The following is a 24035-nucleotide window of genomic DNA, read 5'->3' as shown; positions in this document are numbered from 1 at the left end:
TCCCACCAGCAATGGATGAGGGTACCCGTTCCTCCACAGCCTCTCCAGCAAAGGTTATCCTTGGTGTTTTTGACTTTAGCCATTCTGACAGGTGTAAGATGATATCTCAAAGTTGTTTTGATTTGCATTTCCCTGATTGCTAAGGAAGTTGAGCACGACTTTAAGTGTCTTTTGGCCATTTGAACTTCCTCTGCTGAGAATTCTCTGTTCAGTTCAGTGCCCCATTTTTTAATTGGGTTAATTAGCATTTTAAAGTCTAGTTTCTTGAGTTCTCTATATATTTTGGAGATCAGACCTTTGTCTGTTGTGGGGTTGGTGAAGATCTTCTCCCAATCAGTAGGTTGCCTTTGTGTCTTATTGACTATGTCCTTTGCTTTACAGAAGCTTCTCAGTTTAAGTAGGTCCCATTTATTCAATGTTGCCCTTAATGTCTGTGCTTCTGGGGTTATACATAGGAAGCGATCTCCTGTGCCCAGCTCCTGTAGGGTACTTCCCACTTTCTCTTCTATCAGGTTCAGTGTGTTCGGGCTGATATTGAGGTCTTTAATCCATTTGGACTTGAGTTTTGTGCACGGTGATAGATAAGGGTCTATTTTCATTCTTCTACAAGATGACATCCAGTTGTGCCAGCACCATTTGTTGAAGATGCTTTCTTTCTTCCATTTTATACTTTTAGCTCCTTTATCGAAAATCAGGTGTTCATAGGTTTGTGGGATAAAATCCGGGTCTTCTATACGATTCCATTGGTCGACTTCTCTGTTTTTATGCCAGTACCACACTGTTTTCATTACTGTAGCTCTGTAATAGAGTTTGAAGTCAGGGATGGTAATGCCTCCAGAAGATCCTTTATTGTATAGGATTGTTTTGGCTATCCTGGGTTTTTTGTTTTTCCATATAAAGTTGATTATTGTCCTCTCCAGATCTGTGAAGAATTTTGATGGGATCTTGATGGGGATTGCATTGAATCTATAAATAGCCTTTGGTAGAATTGCCATTTTTACTATGTTGATCCTCCCAATCCAAGAGCAAGGGAGGTCCATCCATTTTTTGGTATCCTCTTCAATTTCTTTCTTCAATGCCTTAAAGTTCTTGTCAAATAGATCTTTCACTTCCTTGGTTAGATGTACCCCAAGATATTTTATGCTGTTTTTGGCTATTGTGAATGGTGAAGCTTCTCTGATTTCCCTCTCTGCTTCCATATCCTTTGTGTATAAGAGGGCGACTGATTTTTTGGAGTTGATCTTGTATCCTGCCACATTACTAAAGCTGTTTATCAGCTGTAGGAGTTCTTTGGTGGAGTTTTTGGGGTCGCTTATGTACACTATCATATCATCTGCAAATAACGAAAGTTTAACTTCTTCCTTTCCAATTCGAATCCCCTTGATTCCATTATGTTGTCTTATTGCTATTGCTAGAACTTCAAGCACTATATTGAAGAGGTATGGGGAGAGTGGACAGCCTTGTCGTGTTCCTGAGTTAAGTGGGATGGCTTTGAGTTTCTCTCCGTTTAATTTGATGTTAGCTGTCGGCTTGCTGTATATAGCTTTTATTATATTTAGGTATGACCCTTGTATCCCTAATCTCTCCAAGACTTTTAACATAAATGGATGTTGAATTTTGTCAAATGCTTTTTCAGCATCTAATGAAATGATCATATGGTTTTTTTCTTTCAGTTTATTTATATGCTGGATTACATTGATAGATTTTCGTATGTTGAACCAGCCCTGCATCTCAGGAATGAAGCCTACTTGATCATAATGGATAATTTTTCGGATGTGTTCTTGGATTCGATTTGCCAGTATTTTGTTGAGGATTTTTGCGTCGATATTCATGAGTGAGATTGGCCTGTAGTTCTCTTTCCTGGTTGAGTCTTTGAGTGGTTTTGGTATCAGAGTAATTGTGGCTTCATAAAAGGAGTTTGGTAATGACCCTTCTGTTTCTATCTTGTGGAATACATTAAGGAGTATAGGTATTAGATCTTCTTGGAAGATCTGGTAGAATTCCGCATTGAAACCATCTGGTCCTGGGCTTTTTTTGGTAGGGAGGTTTTTGATAACCTCTTCTAATTCTTCGCGACTAACAGGTCTATTTAGATTGTTCACCAGGTCCTGATTTAACTTTGGTATATGATATTTATCTAAAAAAGTATCCATTTCCTTTACATTTTCCAATTTTGTGGCATATAGGCTTTTGTAGTAAGATCTAATGATTCTCTGAATTTCCTCTGTGTCTGTGGTTATGTCCCCCTTTTCATTTCTGATCTTATTAATTTGCAAATTCTCTCTCTGCCGTTTGATTAGCTTGGATAGTGGTTTGTCAATCTTGTTGATTTTCTCCAGGAACCAGCTTTTTGTTTCATTGATTTTTTGTATTGTTTTCTGTGTTTCTATTTTGTTGATTTCAGCCCTCATTTTGATTATTTCCAGTCTTCTACTCCTCCTAGGTGAGTCTGCTTCTTTTTTTTCTAGAGCTTTCAGGTGGGCTGTTAAGTCTCCAATGTGAGCTTTCTCTGTTTTCTTTAAGTGGGCACTTAGTGCTATGAACTTTCCTCTTAGGACTGCTTTCATAGTGTCCCATAAGTTTGAGTATGTTGTTTCTTTATTTTCATTGAATTCCAGGAAGACTTTAATTTCTTTCTTTATTTCTTCCTTAATCCAGCTATGGTTCAATAGTTGACTGTTCAGTTTCCATGACTTTGTATGCTTTCTGGGGGTAGCATTATTGTTGAATTCTAACTTTAATCCATGGTGATCTGATAAGACACAGGTGGTTACTAATATTTTTTTGTAACTGTGGATGTTTGCTTTGTTACCGACTATGTGGTCGATTTTCGAGAAGGTTCCATGAGCTGCAGAGAAGAAGGTATATTCTTTCCTATTTGGATGGAATGTTCTATAGATGTCTGTTAAGTCCATTTGATTCATTACCTTCACTAATTCTCTTATTTCTCTGTTAGGTTCCTGTCTGATTGACCTGTCCATTGGTGAGAGAGGAGTGTTGAAGTCTCCTACTATTAGTGTGTGCGGTTTGATGGCTGCCTTGAATTTTAGCAATGTTTCTTTTATGTACGTGGGTGCTTTTATATTAGGGGCATAGATGTTCAGGATTGAGACTTCATCCTGATGAACTGTTCCTGTTATGAGTATAAAATGCCCCTCTCCATCTCTTCTGATTGATTTAAGTTTAAAGTCAACTTTGTTAGAGATTAGTATGGCCACACCTGCCTGTTTCTTAGGACCATTTGCTTGATAGGCCTTTTCCCAGCCCTTTACTCTGAGTAGGTGCCTGTCTTTGTGGTTGAGGTGTGTTTCTTGTAAACAGCAGAATGTTGGATCCTGTTTTCTTATCCAATCTCTTAGCCTGTGCCTTTTTATAGGTGAGTTGAGTCCATTGACATTAAGTGATATTAATGACCAGTGGTTGTTAACTCCGGTCATTTTTTTTTTTAGTCGTAGAGTTTGTGAGTTTCCCTTCTTTGTTTTGTGTTGGTGAAGGGTCTCTAGATGTCTGAGGTATTGTGGTCATTGTTGGACTCCTTGGTTAGTGATTTTCCTTCAATTACTTTCTGTAAGGCTGGATTTGTGGCTGCGTATTGTTTAAATTTGTTTTTATCCTGGAAAATTTTATTTTCTCCATTTATAGTGAATGAAAGCTTGGCTGGGTATAGTAATCTGGGCTTGCACCCATGGTCTCTCAGTTTCTGCAGTACATCTAACCAGGACCTTCTGGCTTTCATGGTTTCCATGGAGAAGTCAGGTGTAAGTCTGATAGGTTTACCTTTATAAGTAATTTGGCCTTTTTCCTTTGCAGCTCTTAATATTCTTTCCTTATTTTGTATGCTTTGTGTTTTGATAATTATATGGCGAGGGGATGTTTTTTTTTGATCCAGCCTATTCGGTGTTCTGTATGCTTCTTGCACCTTCATAGGAAAATCTTTCCTTAGGTTGGGAAAGTTTTCTTCTATAATTTTATTAAATAGATTTTCTGGACCATTGAGCTGCCCTTCTTCTCCTTCTTCTACTCCTATTATTCTTAGGTTTGGTCTTTTTATTGTGTCCCATATTTCCTGAATGTTTTGTGATGAGAGTTTGTTGGACTTGCTGCTTTCTTTGATCAGTGTGTTTATTTTCTCTATGGTATCTTCAGAATCCGAGAGTCTTTCTTCTATCTCTTGTATTCTGCTGGTTATGCTTGTTTCTGTAGTCTCTATTCGTTTACCTAGATTTTCCATGTCCAGACGGCCCTCTGTTTGTGTTTTCTTCTTTGCCTCCATTTCAGTTTTCAGGTCTTGAACTGTTTCCATTATCTGTTTGATTGTTTTTCCTTGGTTTTCTAGGGTATCATTCACTGATTTATTCAATTCTTCAAACTTTCTGTTATATTTCTCATCCATTTCTATAAGGGCGTTTTTTACATGCTGTTTAAGGGTGTCAATCACTTTCATGAAGTCAATCTTTTCTCCTTCCTCTTGATTAAGGGGTTCTTGTCCTCCCGTTGTGAGGTCGCTTGTTTCTGGTAGCTTCATGTTGCTTTTCAGCTTGTTGGGCGAATTCTTGCCTTGACGTCGGCCCATCTCTTCTTCCAAATGCTCCCTATGGATCTTCTTTTACCGGATTAGGTCTCCTTGCCTACCAAACGCTGTCTCTCCCCAATGTTGGCTCTCCCAATGCTGGGTCTCCCCAATGCTGGGTCTCCTGGCGCCGAAAGATCAGGCCTCCCTGCTGGTTGGGCAGCTCGCAGACAAAGCGCCTACCCCGCTTGGTGCAGGCAGGCCACAGAAACAAAGGAACTGCTGCCCCCCGGGAGCCCCGGCTACTCGGACTCAGCGCCCAGATAGGCTGGGCTGGGCGATGCCACGCGCCAAAAGAGGGCAGTGGGGGCGAAGTGGGGAGGGCTCTGGACGGAAGCTGGGTGGGCCAGGAAGAAAGAGGCAGCACCCGGGGAGTAGAGGCCCTGCAGAGAGCCCAAACAGGACAGGGGGCCAAGAAACCCCCGAGCTCCCCGTCCCAGGCTGGCGCCGTGGGCCAGAAACTCACCCCAATGCTGGGTCTCCTGGCGCCGAAAGATCAGGCCTCCGTGCTGGTTGGGCAGCCCGCAGACAAAGCGCCTACCCCGCTTGGTGCAGGCAGGCCACAGAAACAAAGGAACTGCTGCCCCCCGGGAGCCCCGGCTACTCGGACCCAGCGCCCAGATAGGCTGCGCTGGGCGATGCTACGCGCCAAAAGAGGGCAGTGGGGGCGAAGTGGGGAGGGGTCTGGACGGAAGCTGGGTGGGCCAGGAAGAAAGAGGCAGCAGAGAGCCCAAGCAGGACAGGGGGCCAAGAAACCCCCGAGCTCCCCGTCCCAGGCTGGCGCCGTGGGCCAGAAACTCACCCCAATGCTGGGTCTCCTGGCGCCGAAAGATCAGGCCTCCGTGCTGGTTGGGCAGCCCGCAGACAAAGCGCCTACCCCGCTTGGTGCAGGCAGGCCACAGAAACAAAGGAACTGCTGCCCGCCCTGGAGCCCCGGGTACTCAGACCCAGCGCCCAGATAGGCTGCGCTGGGCGATGCTACGCGCCAAAAGAGGGCAGTGGGGGCGAAGTGGGGAGGGGTCTGGACGGAAGCTGGGTGGGCCAGGAAGAAAGAGGCAGCAGAGAGCCCAAGCAGGACAGGGGGCCAAGAAACCCCCGAGCTCCCCGTCCCAGGCTGGCGCCGTGGGCCAGAAACTCACCCCAATGCTGGGTCTCCTGGCGCCGAAAGATCAGGCCTCCGTGCTGGTTGGGCAGCCCGCAGACAAAGCGCCTACCCCGCTTGGTGCAGGCAGGCCACAGAAACAAAGGAACTGCTGCCCCCCGGGAGCCCCGGCTACTCGGACCCAGCGCCCAGATAGGCTGCGCTGGGCGATGCTACGCGCCAAAAGAGGGCAGTGGGGGCGAAGTGGGGAGGGGTCTGGACGGAAGCTGGGTGGGCCAGGAAGAAAGAGGCAGCAGAGAGCCCAAGCAGGACAGGGGGCCAAGAAACCCCCGAGCTCCCCGTCCCAGGCTGGCGCCGTGGGCCAGAAACTCACCCCAATGCTGGGTCTCCTGGCGCCGAAAGATCAGGCCTCCGTGCTGGTTGGGCAGCTCGCAGACAAAGCGCCTACCCCGCTTGGTGCAGGCAGGCCACAGAAACAAAGGAACTGCTGCCCCCCGGGAGCCCCGGCTACTCGGACCCAGCGCCCAGATAGGCTGCGCTGGGCGATGCTACGCGCCAAAAGAGGGCAGTGGGGGCGAAGTGGGGAGGGGTCTGGACGGAAGCTGGGTGGGCCAGGAAGAAAGAGGCAGCAGAGAGCCCAAGCAGGACAGGGGGCCAAGAAACCCCCGAGCTCCCCGTCCCAGGCTGGCGCCGTGGGCCAGAAACTCACCCCAATGCTGGGTCTCCTGGCGCCGAAAGATCAGGCCTCCGTGCTGGTTGGGCAGCCCGCAGGCAAAGCGCCTACCCCGCTTGGTGCAGGCAGGCCACAGACGACACCGTATGTTTCTTGAGATGGAAGCAAGCCCTATTTGTCAAGTGATAATAAGGGCTACTTTGTCATTTCCAGGCTCCAGCAGCATTTGGGCTGGTTTCCTTCCTGATCCATGCTGGCCTGGAGCGGAATCGAATTAGAAAGCACTTGCTGGTATTTGCATTGGCAGCACCAGCCATGTCCATGCTGACATACTTAGGATTAAGTAAGGTAAGTGTGAGCATCCCTTACTGTACGGTCATGTACCTAGTTCCCCACATAGATATAGATGTAAAGTCTGCAGCACGTGAACTAATGGGACTGAGAGCTATGACTGACCCAACACAAAACCATAAACTTACTGAAACATGATGCAGCCCTGATAGTTTCTTCTCAAATACAAGTATCTCTTCACTGACTGCTGTGCTTCAGAACCTTCCACAGGAAGCATGGCAGTACATGCTGTGTCTGGGACAAGGTGTGAAGTTTTAACCAATGGCCTGGGCACACAGATTTACTCTTCTTAATAGAAAAGACTGTGGCTGGCTGTATAAAGATTAGCAAATGATCACAGGTATGGTGGCACATGTCTGTAATCCCAGCACTTGGGAGACTGAGGCAGGAGAGTTCAAGCCTAGCCCAGGTTATATTATGAGACCTTGTCTTAAATAATCAAAAACTACAAACCCAGATTACTGAATGTTGTGGAGTAGTACTTTAGGCAAAGATGTTACATTTATTTATTCTGCATTTGTTTAACTATGTAAAGATGTGTTACATTTATTTTATCTTGCTTGCCTAAGGAACCTGATTTATCTAATAAAAAACTGAATGGCCAATAGCTAGACAGCAGAGGGATAGGCAGGGCTGGTAGGCAAAGAGATTAAGTAGGAGGAGGAATCTAGATTGGGGGAGAAGAGAGAACAAGGGAGAAAAGAGGGAGATGCCCCAGGCCAGCCAGGTAGCAGCCAGCCAGCGAGCCACAGAAGCAGCAGGAGCAGCAGGATTGAAGGAAAAGTAAAAAGCCCCAAAGCAAAATGTAGATGATGAGAAACAGGTTATATTTAAGTTGTAAGAGCTAGTGGAACAAGCATAAGATAATTAATAATAAGTCTCCATGTCATGATTTGGGGACTGCTGGTTCTAGAAAGCCTGCTACAAATGAATGGGATACATTTTAAATGTTGTGAGGGCAGCTATTGCGTACTTCTGTTGTGTTTTGTTTTTGAGACAGTGTCTCTCTGTGTAGCCCTAACTGTCCTAGAATTCTTAATGTAGACAAGGTTTGCCTCAAACCCAGAGATCCGCCTGCCTCTGTTGCATCTTGATTAGTCTGTCTCAAGCACCTGGCCTGGTACATAGAGGATACTTATTAAATGTTAGAACTAATGAATTATGACTAAAATTCTGAGATTCATCTCAGACATAAGTGAAACCTCCTAACCAGCACTTGAAAGTGGCTTTGAAAAGCAGCTGTTATTGATACAGCTTTCATTTCACAATGGTAAGAGTAAATTTTAAATGTTCTTCCTGCAAAAACACAAGCGTAGATATTAATTAGCTTGATTTTTTTTTATTTTATTATTTTCTCAAATCATAGTATCTGTATAATGAAAATTATGAATTTTAAATAAATTTTAAATCTGTGATTGCATGTTGTCACTGGTGTTCTCAGTCTTTTATTTGAGACCTCCCCTTGAATTTTCTATCTCAAGATGCCTCCATGTACCAAGCAGCACCAAGCATAAATAAATACTCAGATTTAGTTGGGACATCTTCCTGTCTCCAACTTTGATGTGACTTTTTTCCTCGTTCTCTCTTCTAATTCACAGAGCAGCAAAGAAGCCCTTTCAGAGGTCAATGCCACTGGAGTGGCCATGCTGTTCTCTGCTGGGACATTTCTTTATGTTGCCACTGTTCACGTCCTCCCTGAAGTGGGTGGAATGGGGCACAGCCACAAAGCAGACTCCACTGGAGGGAAAGGCCTCAGCCGCCTCGAGGTGGCCGCCCTGGTTCTGGGGTGCCTCATTCCACTCATCCTATCAATAGGACACCAGCATTAACGTTCAGGTTCCAGCCTCAGTCCACGGCCATTGCCATCCAGGAAGAAGAGCAAGCGTGGGACGCCCCTCACTTCCTCAGTGTCTCGTCTCACCTTGCCCATCTCCACCGTGTTCCTAGAGTCCGAGGGAGATGAGGGTCAATCGTGGAGAAGCGGAACAGCGCGTAGCAGGAACATTATAGTCAGACAGAGACTTTGTGTTGTCTTTTAAAGGGACTTTGACATATTGAGTTTTGATGTTTCTCTTAACCCTATTCTCAGGGAAGATGGAATTTAGTTTTAAAGAAAAGTGGAGAACTTCATACAATGAAATAGTAATTATGACAATACAGTGTTCTGTAATTATGCTAAAGTTTTTCCCCTTAGTGTAGAGGCTCTACCACTTTCTCCGTTGGTTTTTAACATGGGTCCCACCGTCTCTGACTGGTGCTTTAGCATCTGTGCCACACACCTTGAGAGAAGGTGGCAACACTCACCCTCTTGATGCTAAAGGTGATGGTAATTAATTTGAGGTTAGAGTAAGGAAAATAAGGGCAGAAGACACAAGCTGACTTGTACCTGAGAGAGATGTCCAGCGAAAGATGTCTAGAGTCTTGAGCATCTCCTTTGCACGTGCCTCCCTAAACAGAGCCTACCCTGCCAGTAGGGCAGTGAAGGTGGGGCTGGCTTTTGAAGAGGGTCCGGTATCTTACAGCATTTTCCTGAAGTAGCCTTTGCAGGATGCCTGTCTGCAGCACATTCTTCCTGAGGAGCCAGGATCTGTTCAGGCACAGCCTTCAACAACAGCGTGATCACAGTGAATTAAGGGATGTTAAATTTTCCAGGAATTTGGCTAGTAACTGACATCTTTGTAGTAGCCTTTTATTAAGTAACACTATTACAAAGTGTGTTGTCCTTTTCTGCTAAGTCAGTGCTTCTCAACCTTCCTAATACTATGACCCTTTAATGCAGTTCCCCATGTTGTGGTGACCCCCAACCATAAAATTATTTTCATTGCTACTTCATAACTGTAATTTTGCTACTGCTGTGAATTGTAATGTAGATATCTGATATGCAACACCTGTGGGGGTCACAAACCCACAGGCTGAGAACTGCTGTTATTTCTTTTAGCAGCCGGCAGTCCCTCTGGCTGAGTCCTTGTCCTCTGCTCAGCTCCTGTGCAGGAGCAGCAGGAGCGTCAGAAGGGAGTGTCCGCTGCTGGCCTCAAGCTCCTGTAATCATGTCAGTGTCCACTCTCCCCGTGCTGTGCTCTTTCCTGCCCGCTACCTGTGTGCTGCTCACTGCTCCTGCTGATGTCAGGACTGGTGTGAGATGACTTTTCATCAGGACAACCACTTCTGAACCATGATGATAAAGACAGCCAGCACTGTCCCTATTCTTCATTTCCTTCAAATGAGTTACCTTGGTGGCAAATACCACTTTTTCAAGCCCTTAAAAATGTCACCTCCTCATGTGTGAGTTGACATATCACTAATACTTTGATAATTTAAGCAGTGGAGACAGAGAAAGTATTCAACAAACGAAGGTGATTTTTCCATGTTTGCCAAAATCTGCCTAAACCCTGTTTTGTCAGACAAGTGTATAATACTGTATTAATTTATATTTTCTGTATCATGTCAAAACACTTTACATAAAGAGAGAGCCAAGACTAGTTTCTTCAGCGCAGTGGCTCCAGTCATTTGTATTTTTAGGACACTGCCAGCATGCCTGTGGTTTCCTTTTCTCTCCTAAACTGCCACCAGGGCAGCAGCTGTGGAATTAAACTCGCAAGCCCTCTGCTGGCCACAGTGAAGAAAGTTAGCAGAAGTGCAGTTTTGTTTGGAGGCTGGTAGCCATTGCAGCCCACGTGAGGTGACAGAAGGCGTGCAGTGTGGGAGCTGGGTGACTCCTGATGAGGCACAAACAGCTAACTTGGGAAAGGTCTGGGCTCATCAAGTCCTTCCAAAGTACAGTTATCATGATTCTTTCTAGAAACTTTACTGTGTCAAGTAAATAGCCAATTTCTGTGTCTGGTTTGGTTTGAATCGAAGTAACCTCTGTCATCTTACTACATGTAGTAGTCAGGGATTGTTGCGCTGGCCAGAGCCTCTTTCACTCAGCAGTGCCTTGCCATCTTGCTTCTAAGCTTGGTTAGAATATCTTGCTGGGTTGGGCCTTGGACTCTGGCAAGGACTGAACCATCAAACTGCTAAATTTGCCCCCCACCCCCACCTCAGTGGTAATGAGCCTTCCAAAGCTGGGGCCCTTCGCAGGCCCTGAGCTGCTGCCTGGGAACCACTCATCCCTTCCCTGGACATCAGGCTCAAATAGCCATAGAACCTTAATAGGGGTCCAATGCATTTTAGGCAGCAGGAACCATGCCGTAGGGTAAGAGCCTCTGTCTAGGGAGGGAGAGGTTGCTCACGGGCAGGCAGTGACCTCAGAGAGGCCACCTTGATGTTCACTTTCCAACGTGTTTCTGTCATTTTCCTCCTCAAAACTCCCTCCAGAGGTGTGGATGCCTTAATGCGATAACACATTTGAACACATTGGTGATGCTTCGGCTGCTGCCGTGATTACCAGTGGAGTTATGGGCTACCAAAGAAGTACTACATAAAAAGCATGGGCCATCCTTCCTCATAACCAAAGCAGTCTTAATTACAATTGGAGCCCCTTTCTCTGGGAGACATGGATGTACTTCAGATTCCAGTCATGCTGCTAAAAGGCAACTATAAGTTGAAAACACTGATCCACTCCCCTCACTGGGTCCCCAGTGTCGCAGCGGTGTTCCTGTTTGATTCTGCTTTTCTGTCTGTGCTGTTGCCAGCTTGTGTCTTACAGGCAGACATTCTGGCCTGGAACACCAGCAGTTGGAACAGTACCGAGGCAGTGTGTCTCCCCATTCCACCCTAGTCTTCAAATTTCTCAATTAAAGACAGCCAGGTCAGCCTGCTCTGGGGTTTTTGGATTATTAGAGAAAAGAAAAGAAAAGGTGCCATTTCTTGTAGAAAAGGGAAAAAGATTAAAAAAAAAAAAACAGTCTGTCCCTGACTGGGTCTCTTTTTCAGGGGTTAGAACTAGGAGGGACACACCAGCGACAGAGTGTGTTAAGCCCTGAAACTCATGGTAGTGAAGTTGTGATCATGGGAACTGTATGCCAACAGCACAAACCAGAGCCCCAGACTGTTGCAGCCCAGGGCCACGCCCTCGGCAGCCGTTCTACAAGAGAGGCTTGCAGCAGCAGGTTTCTGCGCAGCACAGATGGGCCTCGCCCCTGAAGAGCACTGGTGGAGATACTGTACAACGACAACCTTTTTGTGCTTGAGACATTGCAGTTCAGCTCAGGAGCCCCGCAGGTGTGTGGCTGCAGGGACAGGACTGGCAGATCACGTAGCGCTGCTTTAGATGTGCTCAGTCCAGCACAGCTGCTGAACAGACTGGTTTTGTCCGCTCTTTGTCTGGTGATGTCTTCCTGTAGGCCGGGAGTCTGAGGGTGTGGTGACATCATAGTTCTCCTGGTCTGGTGGCCTGAACGGTGATTTCAGATGTTTCCTTTTCTGGATCCTTTGTACACATAAATTCATTCCATGGATGGCTGCCTTATAATTTTGTCTCTTTCCACTTTAATTGTGAATGGTTTCAAAATTGCTGTTTTTTGATTTGTTTTATGATATTAAATTTTTATTAGTGCACATCTTATGTGAATGGTTCTTTATTTATACAATGGCAGTATTTGTGTTTGGCAACCAGGCCTGATGCAGATTTGAACAATCAAACAGGTGGGTAGTCAGGATGGCTCAGCTGGTAAAGACACCTACTGCCAAGCCCAGTGCCCTGGGTTCAATCCTGAAACCCACATGGTGGAAGGAGAGAGCCAACTCCTATGAGTGACCTATGATCTCCACATGTGTACTGTGGTATGTGTGCCCCACCCCCATAAAAACAAATATAAATATTTTTAGGTAATGGTAGGTTGTAAAGGACAGAAGAAGGGTACCCTTTAGACAGAGGAGGAAAGAGAGGGGAAATGAGGAACCCTGAATGCCACTGCTCCAAAAGACAAACCCAGTGGTAATCATCTCCTTTCTTGCTGCTCATTAGCAGATATTAATTTATAAAAGTAGCTTTTCCAAAAGAGAAGCAGGCAAGTGGATCATTATGTGCCCCTTCCAAAGGTTAAGGGTGTTATATGAGCATATAAATGCTCTGATCAGTTGTGTCTGGAGAAAGATACTTAAATGGAATTGCTGACATTTGAATTAGGCATGGGGGCGGTCAGGCGCAGGCATGCCTCAGTCTGGAGGGCAGAGAACAACTTTCATGAGTTTCCTCCTCTGGGTTGGTTTGGACTTGGGCTGCCAGGCTTGCTTGACAAGCCACAAGCACCTTTACCCACTGAGCGATCTCACTGGCACATGGAGTTGTTTTTTTAAATTGTATTTATTAGTAACATGTTTATTGTATTTATTAATGGCATGCCCATGCCTGTTGACTTAGCACTGTAGAGGCAGAAGCAGTTAGGCTGCCATGAATTCAAGATGCGCTAAGGAGTGAGACCCTGTCTCAGCAAAGCCAACCAAACAACAAAAACGACAGGCTCTGGGATGTAGCTCAGTTGGTAGAATGCTTGTCTGGTATGCAAGAGACCCTGCATGTTCAGTTTCCAATACTGTATGCAGCAGGGATGGTGGCTGGTGCCCATAATTCTAGCACTCAGGTAGAGGCAGGAGGGTCAGAAGTTCAGGGTCGTTCTTCACTGCATAGTTCAAGGCCAGCCTGGTTTGCACGAGACCCCCCAGCTCAATAAATCATATATTTAATATATCATTTATAATATATATATCATATATATAATTGTACAAAATAGGAATTTCATTATGACATCTGCCTACAGATAATATGATGCACTTTAATCATATTAATCCCTTTATTGCCCTCTGTTTTCCCTCCTCTCCCTTTTCTGCTGGCTCCTTCCCAAACTGTCTGCCTTCTTTTGATAGGGTCTCACTATGTAGTCGGAATTCATCTGAAACTCACTATGTAGACCAGGTCAGCCTTAGATTCAGAAGTCTGCCTCCTTTGGGGAATAAAGGCAGAGTCTGGGATTGAGGTGGGTGATCTCTTTTAAATTGAGATCAGAGCTGAGATAAGATGTAGTATTTGTTGTGTGGCTTATTGCACATAGCACAGTGATCTACAGTTCCACCTGTGTCCCTGCAAAGGTTGTAATTTTGTTCCTTAGGACCAAATAATATTCCACCATGTGTACATGGTGTAGGAGTTCCTTCTGTTTCTGTGTTGCTTTCATTGGAGAATGAATAAAGAAACTGCCTTGGCCTAGTTGATAGGACAGAACTTAGGTAGGAGGAGTAGACAGACTGAATGCTGGGAAGAAGGGCAGAGTGGCAGATGCCATGGATCTCCTGCCTGAGATGGACACTGGTTAGAATCTTGCTGGTAAGCCACAGTCACAGATTAATAAAAATGGATTAAATTAAGATATAAGAATGAGCCAATAAGAAGTTAGAACTAATGGGCCAGGCAATGTTTAAATGAATACAGTTTCTGTGTGATTATTTTGGGTGTAAGATAGCCAGGCCGTTCCTCCTGTTACATATGCATACACATTTTCTTTCTTTCCTTTTTTTTTTTAAAGATTTATTTATTATGTATACAGTGTTCTGTCTATCTGTATGCTTGCTGGCCTGAAGAGGGCACCAGATCTTATTACAGGTGACTGTGAGCCACCATGTGGTTGCTGGGAATTGAACTCAGGACCTCTGGAAGAGCAGTCAGTGCTCTTATCCTCTGAGCCATCTCTCCAGCCCCCAAAAGGTGGGTACTGTGCATTGGCCGGGAATCAAACCCGGGTCAACTGCTTGGAAGGCAGCTATGCTCACCACTATACCACCAATGCCACCACATTTTCCTTAACCATTTATCTGTTGATAAGTGGCTAAGCTGATTCCATAACTTGGTTCTTCTGACAATTGCCTACAGTGATATTTTGTTTATGTTTTAACAAATAAAGCCAGCTTTTAAAATTAAATAAATAATAAAAATTTAAAAAGATAAAAACCAGCAAAGAGGACACACTACTTGTGGTCCCTGCCACCTCTTAGAGAAGTGAAATCTGAAGTCAGGGAGTTAGCATTGTACCCTGCCCTCACTTCTGGGAGAGTGAAAGACGCTAGCCAAGTAGCGAGCAGTCCTTACTTTGTGTTATTTCTTAGGAAGATCTGGAGTTTAAGGCCAGCCTTGACTACATGGGATCCTGCCAAGGGGAGAGAGGGTTCAGAGAAATATAAAATTCTAGAGATAAGTGGGTCATATCAGTGTCCCCTGCCAGGCGCGGTCCTGCCTGGTCGCCATATGGGTGATACGTGGATGGAGTAGCTGGGGAGTTCTGGGTCTCTTCATTCTAGTGATTGGGAGATGTTCCCCTTCCCATGCCTGCATTCCTGTCTCCCTGAATTACTGACCAGGGACTAAAGTCTCCCTTGTTCCACACTCTGAGCAGAGTCCTGCTTCACCCTGGCAGACTCGCCCTGCCTCTGGCCTTTCCCCAATGTTCCTGTTCTCTCTGCTCCTGAGCTATAAAAAAAGGCATGTCCTAAGAGTGACCCTGCCCACCACCCTCCTCTGTGCATAGACCACTACCATTCTCATCAAAATGTGTGCGTGCGTGTGTGTGTGTGTGTGTGTGTGTATACTATTTTATGTGCGTGAGCATTTTGTCTGCATGCTTATATGTGCACAATGTGCTTGTCTGGTAACCTCAGACGACCAGAGAGGGTTTGGATCCAAACCAAAGTTAGGGATGTTTGTGAATCATGTCAGTGCTGGGAATCAAACCCAGGTCCTCTGAAAGAGCAGCAAGTGTTCTTGACCACTAAGCCATCTCTCCTGGCTGTGGTTTAGCTGGATCTTCTAGGCTCAGGATAAAAGGTAGGGGCAGAAGAAGCATGCCTTTTTAAATTCTCTTCTGTTGCAGCCCTTGTCCTACAAGATTAGGTATGTTTAGGGGATTATCCTGAATGTTGGTCATAGACAGATTAACTCAGTACTTTGAGAATCAGAAATCAACCTTGGGGGACTTGCACCAACATCCCAAGCTAATATGGTGCTGAGTAGTGGAAGGCCCTCTCCCCACTTAAGGCTGGGTCTCACTGTGTAGCCCAGGCTGGCCCTGAATTCATGATTCACCTGCTTCAGCCTCCCAAATTGCTGGGACTTCAGATATGCACCACCAAACCATGTGATAGGGCCCCCTTTTGATATGTGAGTTCTAGAGGGTTTCAAAGTAACTTGCCTTCAACCTTTTTATTGAGTGAAGCTGGAACTAACACTGGTGCCTATCTGGCCTGCTGAATTTTGTATTCAGTTCTAATGAGGGACCAACTCCCTGGATCTCCCTCGGGGATGTTTTAGGAACATGTAAGATTATAACAATAAATGGCTTACGGCTTTACTAGCCAAACTCAACATATCTACCAAGACCCAAATAAAATACCCATCTTCTTAGAAGCTAAATTGTGTGTGTGTGGTGTGTGTGTGTGTGTGTGTGTGTGTGTGTATGTGTGTTTGAGACAGGGTTTCTCTGTAGCTTTGGAGCCTGCCCTGGAACTAGCTCTTGTAGACCAGGCCTCGAACTCACAGAGATCCACCTGCCTCTGCCTCCTGAGTGCTAGGAGGCATGTGCCACCACTGCCTGGATAGAAGCTAAATTAATATATGTATTTTTATCCACCTAGCACCCTTTAAGAGGCAGCAGCATATGCATTTCTGAGAAGTCTGCTGCCCGAGTGCTGCCCTGGGGTCCCCAAAGCCCATATTAGTGCTGGGAAGTGGCAGGACAGCAAGGTGTTCCAGCTCCCCCCAGAAACATCGACCCTGGCATCCTTGGGTGTGAGCACCTGTGGGCAGTTAGAGCAACAGGCCGCCTGATGATGATGAGAACAAGCTGATCTTTGAGACTGGTGCAAGGGAGCCTGCCAGGGAAATCTCTAACGGGGGCCGCAGAGTGGCCTCAGGTGGGCATGCTCTGGGCAGGCAAGCCTTCCTGCAGGGCTGGTGGGGACCAGTCTTCCATGCTCTGATTTGCCTCCCCTACCTTCAACTTTCCCTGGCTTTGTCCTGACCCCTGGTGCATGCACCCCACATTACCTCCTGCACTGGTTAATTTTAACAACCTAGTATCACCTGGGAGGAAGTCTCAGTGAGGAATTACCTAGAGCAGTAGGCATGCCTGTGGAAGACTGTCCTGTTAATTGATGGTGGATGGGTACCATGGGCTAGGCTCTGGCCTGTGTGTGAGTAGAGAAAGCTAGCTGAACACTAAGCAAGCAAGCGATTATATGCTCTGCTCTTGGTCATGGATGTGGTGTGATTGGCTGTTTGCATTCCTGCCTTGACCTACCAAAAATGGATTGTAATTTGGAGTTAATTATAAGCCAGGTAAAGGGGGCTGGAGAGATGGCTCAGTGGTTAAGAGCATTGCCTGCTCTTCCAAAGGTCCTGAGTTCAAGTCCCAGCAACCACATGATGGCTCACAACCATCTGTAATGAGGTCTGGTGCCCTCTTCTGGCCTGCAGGCATACATGTAGACAGACTATTGTATACATAATAAATAAATAAATATTTAAAAAAAAAAAGCCAGGTAAAGAGTTTCCTATGTTGCTTTTTGTTGAAGTATTTTTTTCACAGAAACCGAAACGAGACAAGGACACATCTCTCCAAGGTTACTCTGGAGGCAGCCAAGCCTTGCACAGCAACCGCACCTGACATTAGAAAATCCAATCACAGAAGAAACAAAGCACAACAAAAAGGAGTTTATCAGGGCGTGACGTGGGGAAGGCATTACAGGGGAGTCGTTTGGCCTGAGTGTGAGCAGAACTAAGAAGGAAGAGCAACATTCTAGACCAAAGGAAGGGCGAGCAGAGAAAAGACGCAGGAGTAATGACAAAACATCAGAACGTGTGTGTGTGTGTGTGTGCAAGTGCGAGTGTTCTTGTGTGTGTGTACACACGCACGTGTGTGCATGTGTGCGTGTGTGTGTGTGTGTCAGGTATTACAGCTGAAGGTCAGGAGTCGGGGGCTAGAGTCAAGGCAGTGGCGACCAGCAGAGGGTATTGCCAGCTCACGTGGCCAGCTTTGGACTTTGAGATCAGATGGGGGACAACCGGTAAGCCTGGACTCTGGATGATCCTGCTGTGTGGGAGAGAGTTCATGCTGGGAGTGGAGAGTAGCAAAGGCTGAGAACACAAGGCCCTCAGAAGCCCAGTGATTACCCTTGGCTCTCACAGCCAATGTCTCAAAGTCTGTCATGGAAAAGCAACTTCCACATCATTCTCAGACAAGCCACAGATTCCATCTTATAGGTGAGGAAGCTATGAGCTTGAGACACTGGTCTCCATTTGGCTGACCAACAAAAGCAGAAAACCACTGGGCAAAGATGCGTCAATGCACTAGGCACTTGCCGAATGCCTACTACATTACCCCATCCCTGTCCTGTGCCTACTACATACCCCATCCCTGTCCTGTGCCTACTACATACCCCATCCCTGTCCTGTGCCTACTGCATACCCCATCCCTGTCCTGTGCCTACTACATTACCCCATCCCTGTCCTGTGCCTACTACATACCCTGTCCCTGTCCTGTGCCTACTACATTACCCCATCCCTGTCCTGTGCCTACTGCATACCCCATCCCTGTCCTGTACCTACTGCATACCCCATCCCTGTCCTGTGCCTACTACATACCCTGTCCCTGTCCTGTGCCTACTACATACCCCATTCCTGTGCCTACTACATACCCCATCCCTGTCCTGTGCCTACTACATTACCCCATCCCTGTCCTGTACCTACTGCATACCCCATCCCTGTCCTGTGCCTACTACATTACCCCATCCCTGTCCTGTACCTACTGCATACCCCATCCCTGTCCTGTGCCTACTACATACCCCGTCCCTGTCCTGTGCCTACTACATACCCCGTCCCTGTCCTGTGCCTACTACATACCCCGTCCCTGTCCTGTGCCTACTACATACCCCGTCCCTGTCCTGTGCCTATTACATACCCCGTCCCTGTCCTGTGCCTACTACATACCCCGTCCCTGTCCTGTGCCTACTACATACCCCGTCCCTGTCCTGAAGTAGCTCATGTAAAGAAGAGCAGCAGTCACCGGAGAGAAACTCTAAACCAAGCAGTGGGCTGGAGTAGAACAGGCAAAGATCCACTATACCAAGGTTATCTGAAACTGGCCACAGCCTTTATGTGAGCCCAGCAATTAGTGCTAGCGGAGGGAGACATGATGCTGCTCCAGGCTTGACCAGAGCTAGCCCAGAGCTAGCCACTTCTACTTCTTGCTCCTATAGGGATACCTGGGTGCTGTGGTAGCTCAGGGAAACCAGGTTGTATCATTCCTGGGTCCTTCACTTGGAGCATGCCTGGAAACAGAGGAAATGGTCTGTGTGCCCGAGGGTGGGGCTCTGGGATAGAGTGGGTAGGGAGCTGAGGAGACGACACTGTGGGAAGAACTTTTGAACATGTTGCTGGAAGCTTTTGCAGCCCAGTCAGGGTCTGATGCCAGGGAAGCCCTTGTCTCCATTTCCCTTCAGGGAATGTTTTATTGTCTTTTCTGAGTGTGGAAGTTGGTCTTGTGTCTAAGAGCCGAGAGCTGCAACCCCATCAGGTTTCCCTCACACAGCTCCTTCCTGGAGGCTGCTGTTCACGTAGAGTGGGGTATTAACACTCCTGTTCCAGAGGGTCTGACACCCTCTTCTGGCCTCCTCAGGGCTCCTGCACATGGTGCACACAAAACTCACCCAACTAAACATATGAACACGTAAAATACATCCTAAGAACCCTTAGATAACCCTTAAAGAACCCTCAGGTAAGTTCTCAATTGAGAAATGACTAACATGGAGAATACTCAAAGTGGCTTAGCATTTCCCAAGTTCCCACTACAGTTGACAAGCCGTGAACTGCAGTGGGAAAGTCTAGATTCAGAGCAAATCAAGATGTCTGATCGACAGCTTGCCCCACTCCACATGTATACACAGACCCAGGCATGTTTCAGGGAAAGCCTAGCTATGTAACCTTGGGTACACAACTTATTATTATTATTATTATTGTTTTAAAGATTTGCTTATTATACAGTGTTTTGCCTGCATGTTTGCCTACACACCAGAAGAGGGCACCAGATCTCATTATAGATGGTTGTGAACCACCACATGGTTGCTGGGAATTGAACTCAAGACCTCTGGAAGAGCAGTCAGTGTTTTTAACCTCAGAGCCATCTCTCCAGCCCAACTTTTTTTTTTTTGAGACAGTGTCTCATTATGTAGCCCAGTCTGATCTCCAAGCTGTGATCCTCCTGCCTCAGCTTCCCGAATACTTGGATTACAGAAGTGTTTCTCCTGAGTGGTAGATAACTTAAAAAACAGAAACAACTAAACAGTGCACCTCAGCGTCTTAGCAAACAAGAACAAGCCAAATGCCAAAGCAGAAGATAGTGATGAAACACACTGAGAAGATACAAAAAGTTAAACAGTTCTTTTGAAATAGTTTAAAGATTATTTATATGTATGAGTGTTTACCTGCATGTATGTATGTGTACCACATGTGTGCCTGGTGCCCACAGAGGTCACAAGAGGGCGCCGGATCCCCTGGAACTGGAGTTACCGGCGGTTGTGAGTCACCATGTGGTACTGGGGACTGAACCCTTGTCCTCTACAAGAGAGCAACAAATGCCCTTAACCACAGGGCCACCTCCCCACACCTAGAGTTTGTTCTTTGGAAAGACAAACAAGATTGGCAGCTTTTAGCCAAGCTCTGTTGAGCTAAAATTATCTCAGGGCGAGGCCTGTAGGACAGAGAAAAGCCTGGCTTGAGTTTGAGGGAGTCTCAAAGCTACCGAGGATGAGACAGCAAAATACCCCTCCAGCCAGAGGGAGGGCTTGGCTGTCTCTCATTGGCTGAAGTTGCCCCTACATCACATGATGTCACTTAACCTATATAAGCTGACACAGTAATAAACTAAGTTCTGCTTTACTTGACTCCCATCGCGTCTGATTGTCCTGTGTCATGGGGCTGTGGAACAGGCAGATAAACACACTCGCCTTTCCCTGGGGAATAAGGCTAAGGAAGCCTAGCAAAACTCATCATAAGAGAAAAAGAGAAGATCAATATTAGGAAGATTAGAGCAAGAAATGGTGGCACACACCTTTAACCCCAGTACTCTAAAGACAGAGGCAGGAGGATATCTGTATGAATTCAAGGTCATCCTGGTCTTCACAGTGACTTCCAGGCCAGTCAGGGTTGCACAGCGAGACATTGTCTGAGAAAAGAGAGATGAAAGGCATGGGGGTGGGGCGTGGTGCCGTTCCAGCAGATACAAATGGCTTATTAGGGAATATTTTTGAAAACCTGTGTTCCAAAAAGATGGAAGATCTAGAAGTCCATAAATTCCTGGGGACATATGACTCAACAGACTTGAATTAAAAGTTAGATAAACCTTTTTCATCTTGATTTTTCTCATGGGGCAATGAAGATTCAAGTGTTGCCCTTAGCCTCTTGCCACAATTAGCTAAATTAGGTGAACTGGAGACGGTACACTGAGAACAGCAGCACCACACCTAACCAGGAGGCTGGGGGCAACCTTTAGCCTGAGTTTCCACCCTAATCTCATTGGAATGCTAAGACTGGGTCATCCTGGCCAAGCATGTAGTACATGCCTGTAATTCCAGCACTCCAGAAGTGGAGGCAGGAGGATAACAAATTTGAGACCAGGGCCGATGTGAGATATCCTTCTGTGTATGTGTTGCTTTATTGTTTGATGAATAAAGCTGTTTTGGCCAATGGCTTAGCAGAGTAAAGCCAAGTGGGAAATCCAAACAGAGATATATAGAGAGAGTAGGTGGAGTCAGAGAGACTCCATGTAGCTGCCAAAGAAGGCAGATGCCATGTAACTGCCCAAGAAGCAAGGAGTAATAAACCACCAGCCTCGTGGTAAATATAAAATAATAGAAATGGGTTAATTTAAGTTGTAAGAGCTAGCTAGAAATACGCCTGAGACATCAGTCAAACAGTGTTGTAATTAATATGGTTTCTATATGGTTATTCGGGTCTGAGCTGTCAGGAAACAACAGTCTCTTATTACACTGGGCTACATAGCAAGATTCTATCTCTAGGAAAGAAAGGAAGGGAGGAATAAAGAAAAGAATGCTTAGGCACCCCCCACCTACTCGTCCTCTGGCCTGGCTTGTTTGTCTTCCCCAGGACTCTGTGCACTAAGACACCCGTCAACTGGGCAGAGAACACAGTGGGAACAGAAAAGCTTTGCCCATGCCTGACCTGGCGGCATCCGGGCTGTCTGACAAGGGGAAGAGAACCGCTGAAGTATCTCATTGCGTGCCTCTTACAGTTTTTCTACCCAACCTTAACTGTTAGTTGAAGGCTGTCCAGATACCCTGCACGCAGATGAAATGAGCAAGACTGGCTTCTCTCGACCATTAAAGAAACCTAGGCTCCGTTTCTTCCATCACAGAACATTTCCCAGGAGCCCCTGGGCTTTTTCAGCCCCTCCCCTTGAAAAATTTCTCACGAGTGGCTCTACCCGTGCCATGGCTCACAAGCTCATCACTGGCCTTTACCACAAGGCCAGGGCTGCCACTGACCCGATTCAGGAGACAGAATGAGTTTGCTAAAAGGCTCTCAGGAGGGCCAGAGAGCCAGGCTTGAGGGGGAGTTTCTAGAACAATCCTTCAAACCCTGCCCATGCCACAGAGCATTAGCTGCTGCTGTCAGGTGCTGCCAGGATTCTGACTCCAAGTGACTCCCACTGCAGTGGGCACCCTTGCTACTGCTGCCTCAGCAAGGCAGCCCAGAAGCCATAGAAACCTCTGGACGCAAGTCGGGTGCCTTCGCCACCTGCTTCCCTGGAAAAGCAAGTGCCAGTGCGTGCTACTTCCTGTGTTTACCACCTGCAATTCAAGGTCCTGCTGTGCTCCAGGGAACACAGTACCAAAGGCTCTTGGTGCAAGTTTCCATTGTGTGTGTGTGTGTGTGTGTGTGTGTGTGTGTGTGTGTGTGTTTGGTTTGTTTGTGTTTGCAGGCCTCCTAAAGTAGTAAAGCATCCAGGATCAGGATTATAAACGAGCACCTGCAAGGGCCTGAGCACCTGCAAGGGCCTGAGCACCTGCAAGGGACCTAGTGCCTGCAAGGGACAATGCAATTCAATGGTAGGGCAGCTGCCGAGCATTCAGAAGGCCCCAGGCTTGATTCTCGGGAAGATAAAAACAGTTTTATAGACTATAAAGAAGAAAAGCTGGGCAGATAAGACAACAAGAGAAGGTGACAGTGAAGTCTTTGAAGGATGCCTTTTTTAGGGCATTCAGGTCAAATATTTTAAGGCAATTAAGCAAACGATGAAAAGTGAGGCAAGATTGTGGGTTGACTGGAAAGGGTGCTAGGGCTGGAGAGGTCGGTCTCTTGCTTTGGGTGGTGGTTACATGGGGTTCGCATTCATCAAATGAGCCCTGGAGATATGGTATACTAACTACCTCAATGTTGCTTGCTCAGGGCAAATTCATCAAGTCTGAGCAAAGTGATCTGGCTCTCAGATTACCCATCTATTTGTTAACTCTGATGCAGTTTCACTTCTTTATTTCACTAAGGGCATCGGTGAATTATGGCTGCCTCTGAGGGCTGGTGGGTTCTTAACCTGGAAAAGACTCAAAGGGGGAGAGGGAGGGGTGCGGCTCCAGTATGCAAACAAACCCTTTCTTCACTTTTGGAGTGCCTTTCCACCTGCAGAGAAGGAGGCCAAAGGCAGTCCTGAGGCCTGGCCAGAGTGATGCGGTCAACAAATGCCCTCACTGAGAGCAGAAGGGGACAGAGCACCTAGCCCTGTGGAGCACCGGAGACGCACAGATAAATCACGAACACAAGCTGCCTTGACAGTTTGAGATTGACGCCGAGTGTCAAATGCCAGCACAGACTGCCAAGTGCCAGGAAAAGAAATTCGATCTGGTCCAGACAGTCGCGCAGCAGTGCAAAGTGAAACCCACCTGTGGGGACAGGGAAGGGTCCTGAACCTTGCTGGAACCTTTTCTACAAGGCGGGTCTTTGGGCACTTACCAAAAAGTTTTAGCTGGACACCGGCCTGCCCCAAGCAGGTGAGAAAAACACGGTCCAGAGGTTTGCAAAGTCATTGAAAGCCTGAGTGGGAATCACAAGTCCAGTTCTGCAAATGACCCTGCTCTTCACCACGCACACCTAGCCAGCCCTCGTTTTGACGTAGGGGCCACAGATTATAAGGAACTGGGAGAGTGCTGGGCGCCTGGGTGGGTATGGGGAGGTGCAATGGCCAAATCCCCGGCCGAGCGACAGGCCGGGACCCTGAGGACTCTCTGAGCTGAGCTCTGCAGCCGGCGCCTGCCCTCATTGGCGCTCGCCGCTGGCCTGCGGCCGGCTCACCTGCCACTCCCAGCCAATCCAGGCCACCAGAATTGAGGCTGCCTGCGCGGGA

The 24035-nt window shown here is 46.8% G+C and overlaps 1 protein-coding gene and 1 non-coding gene across 2 annotated transcripts in view; one reads left to right on the top strand and one right to left on the bottom strand.

Moving 5' to 3' along the window:
* Positions 1 to 12195, top strand: part of Slc39a9 (solute carrier family 39 member 9) — a 56969-nt gene extending 44774 nt beyond the window's left edge. The window contains exons 6-7 of the mRNA XM_041657997.1: positions 6559 to 6693; positions 8295 to 12195. Of these exons, the coding sequence (XP_041513931.1) occupies positions 6559 to 6693; positions 8295 to 8525 (366 nt within the window). The 3' untranslated portion in view covers positions 8526 to 12195. The remainder of the gene's footprint in view (positions 1 to 6558; positions 6694 to 8294) is intronic.
* A 2153-nt stretch (positions 12196 to 14348) lies between these two features.
* Trnag-ucc lies at positions 14349 to 14420 on the bottom strand. Its single transcript has one exon. It is a non-coding gene; the product is annotated as a tRNA-Gly (tRNA).
* Positions 14421 to 24035: the final 9615 nt, after the last annotated feature.

The sequence above is a fragment of the Microtus oregoni genome, unplaced genomic scaffold, assembly GCF_018167655.1.
Source record: "Microtus oregoni isolate MIOR12 unplaced genomic scaffold, Mior012 000009F_ref0000495, whole genome shotgun sequence".
In the NCBI taxonomy this organism is placed as follows: domain Eukaryota; kingdom Metazoa; phylum Chordata; class Mammalia; order Rodentia; family Cricetidae; genus Microtus; species Microtus oregoni.
Note: the sequence above shows the minus strand (reverse complement) of the source record. Positions and strands in the feature narration are given on the sequence as shown.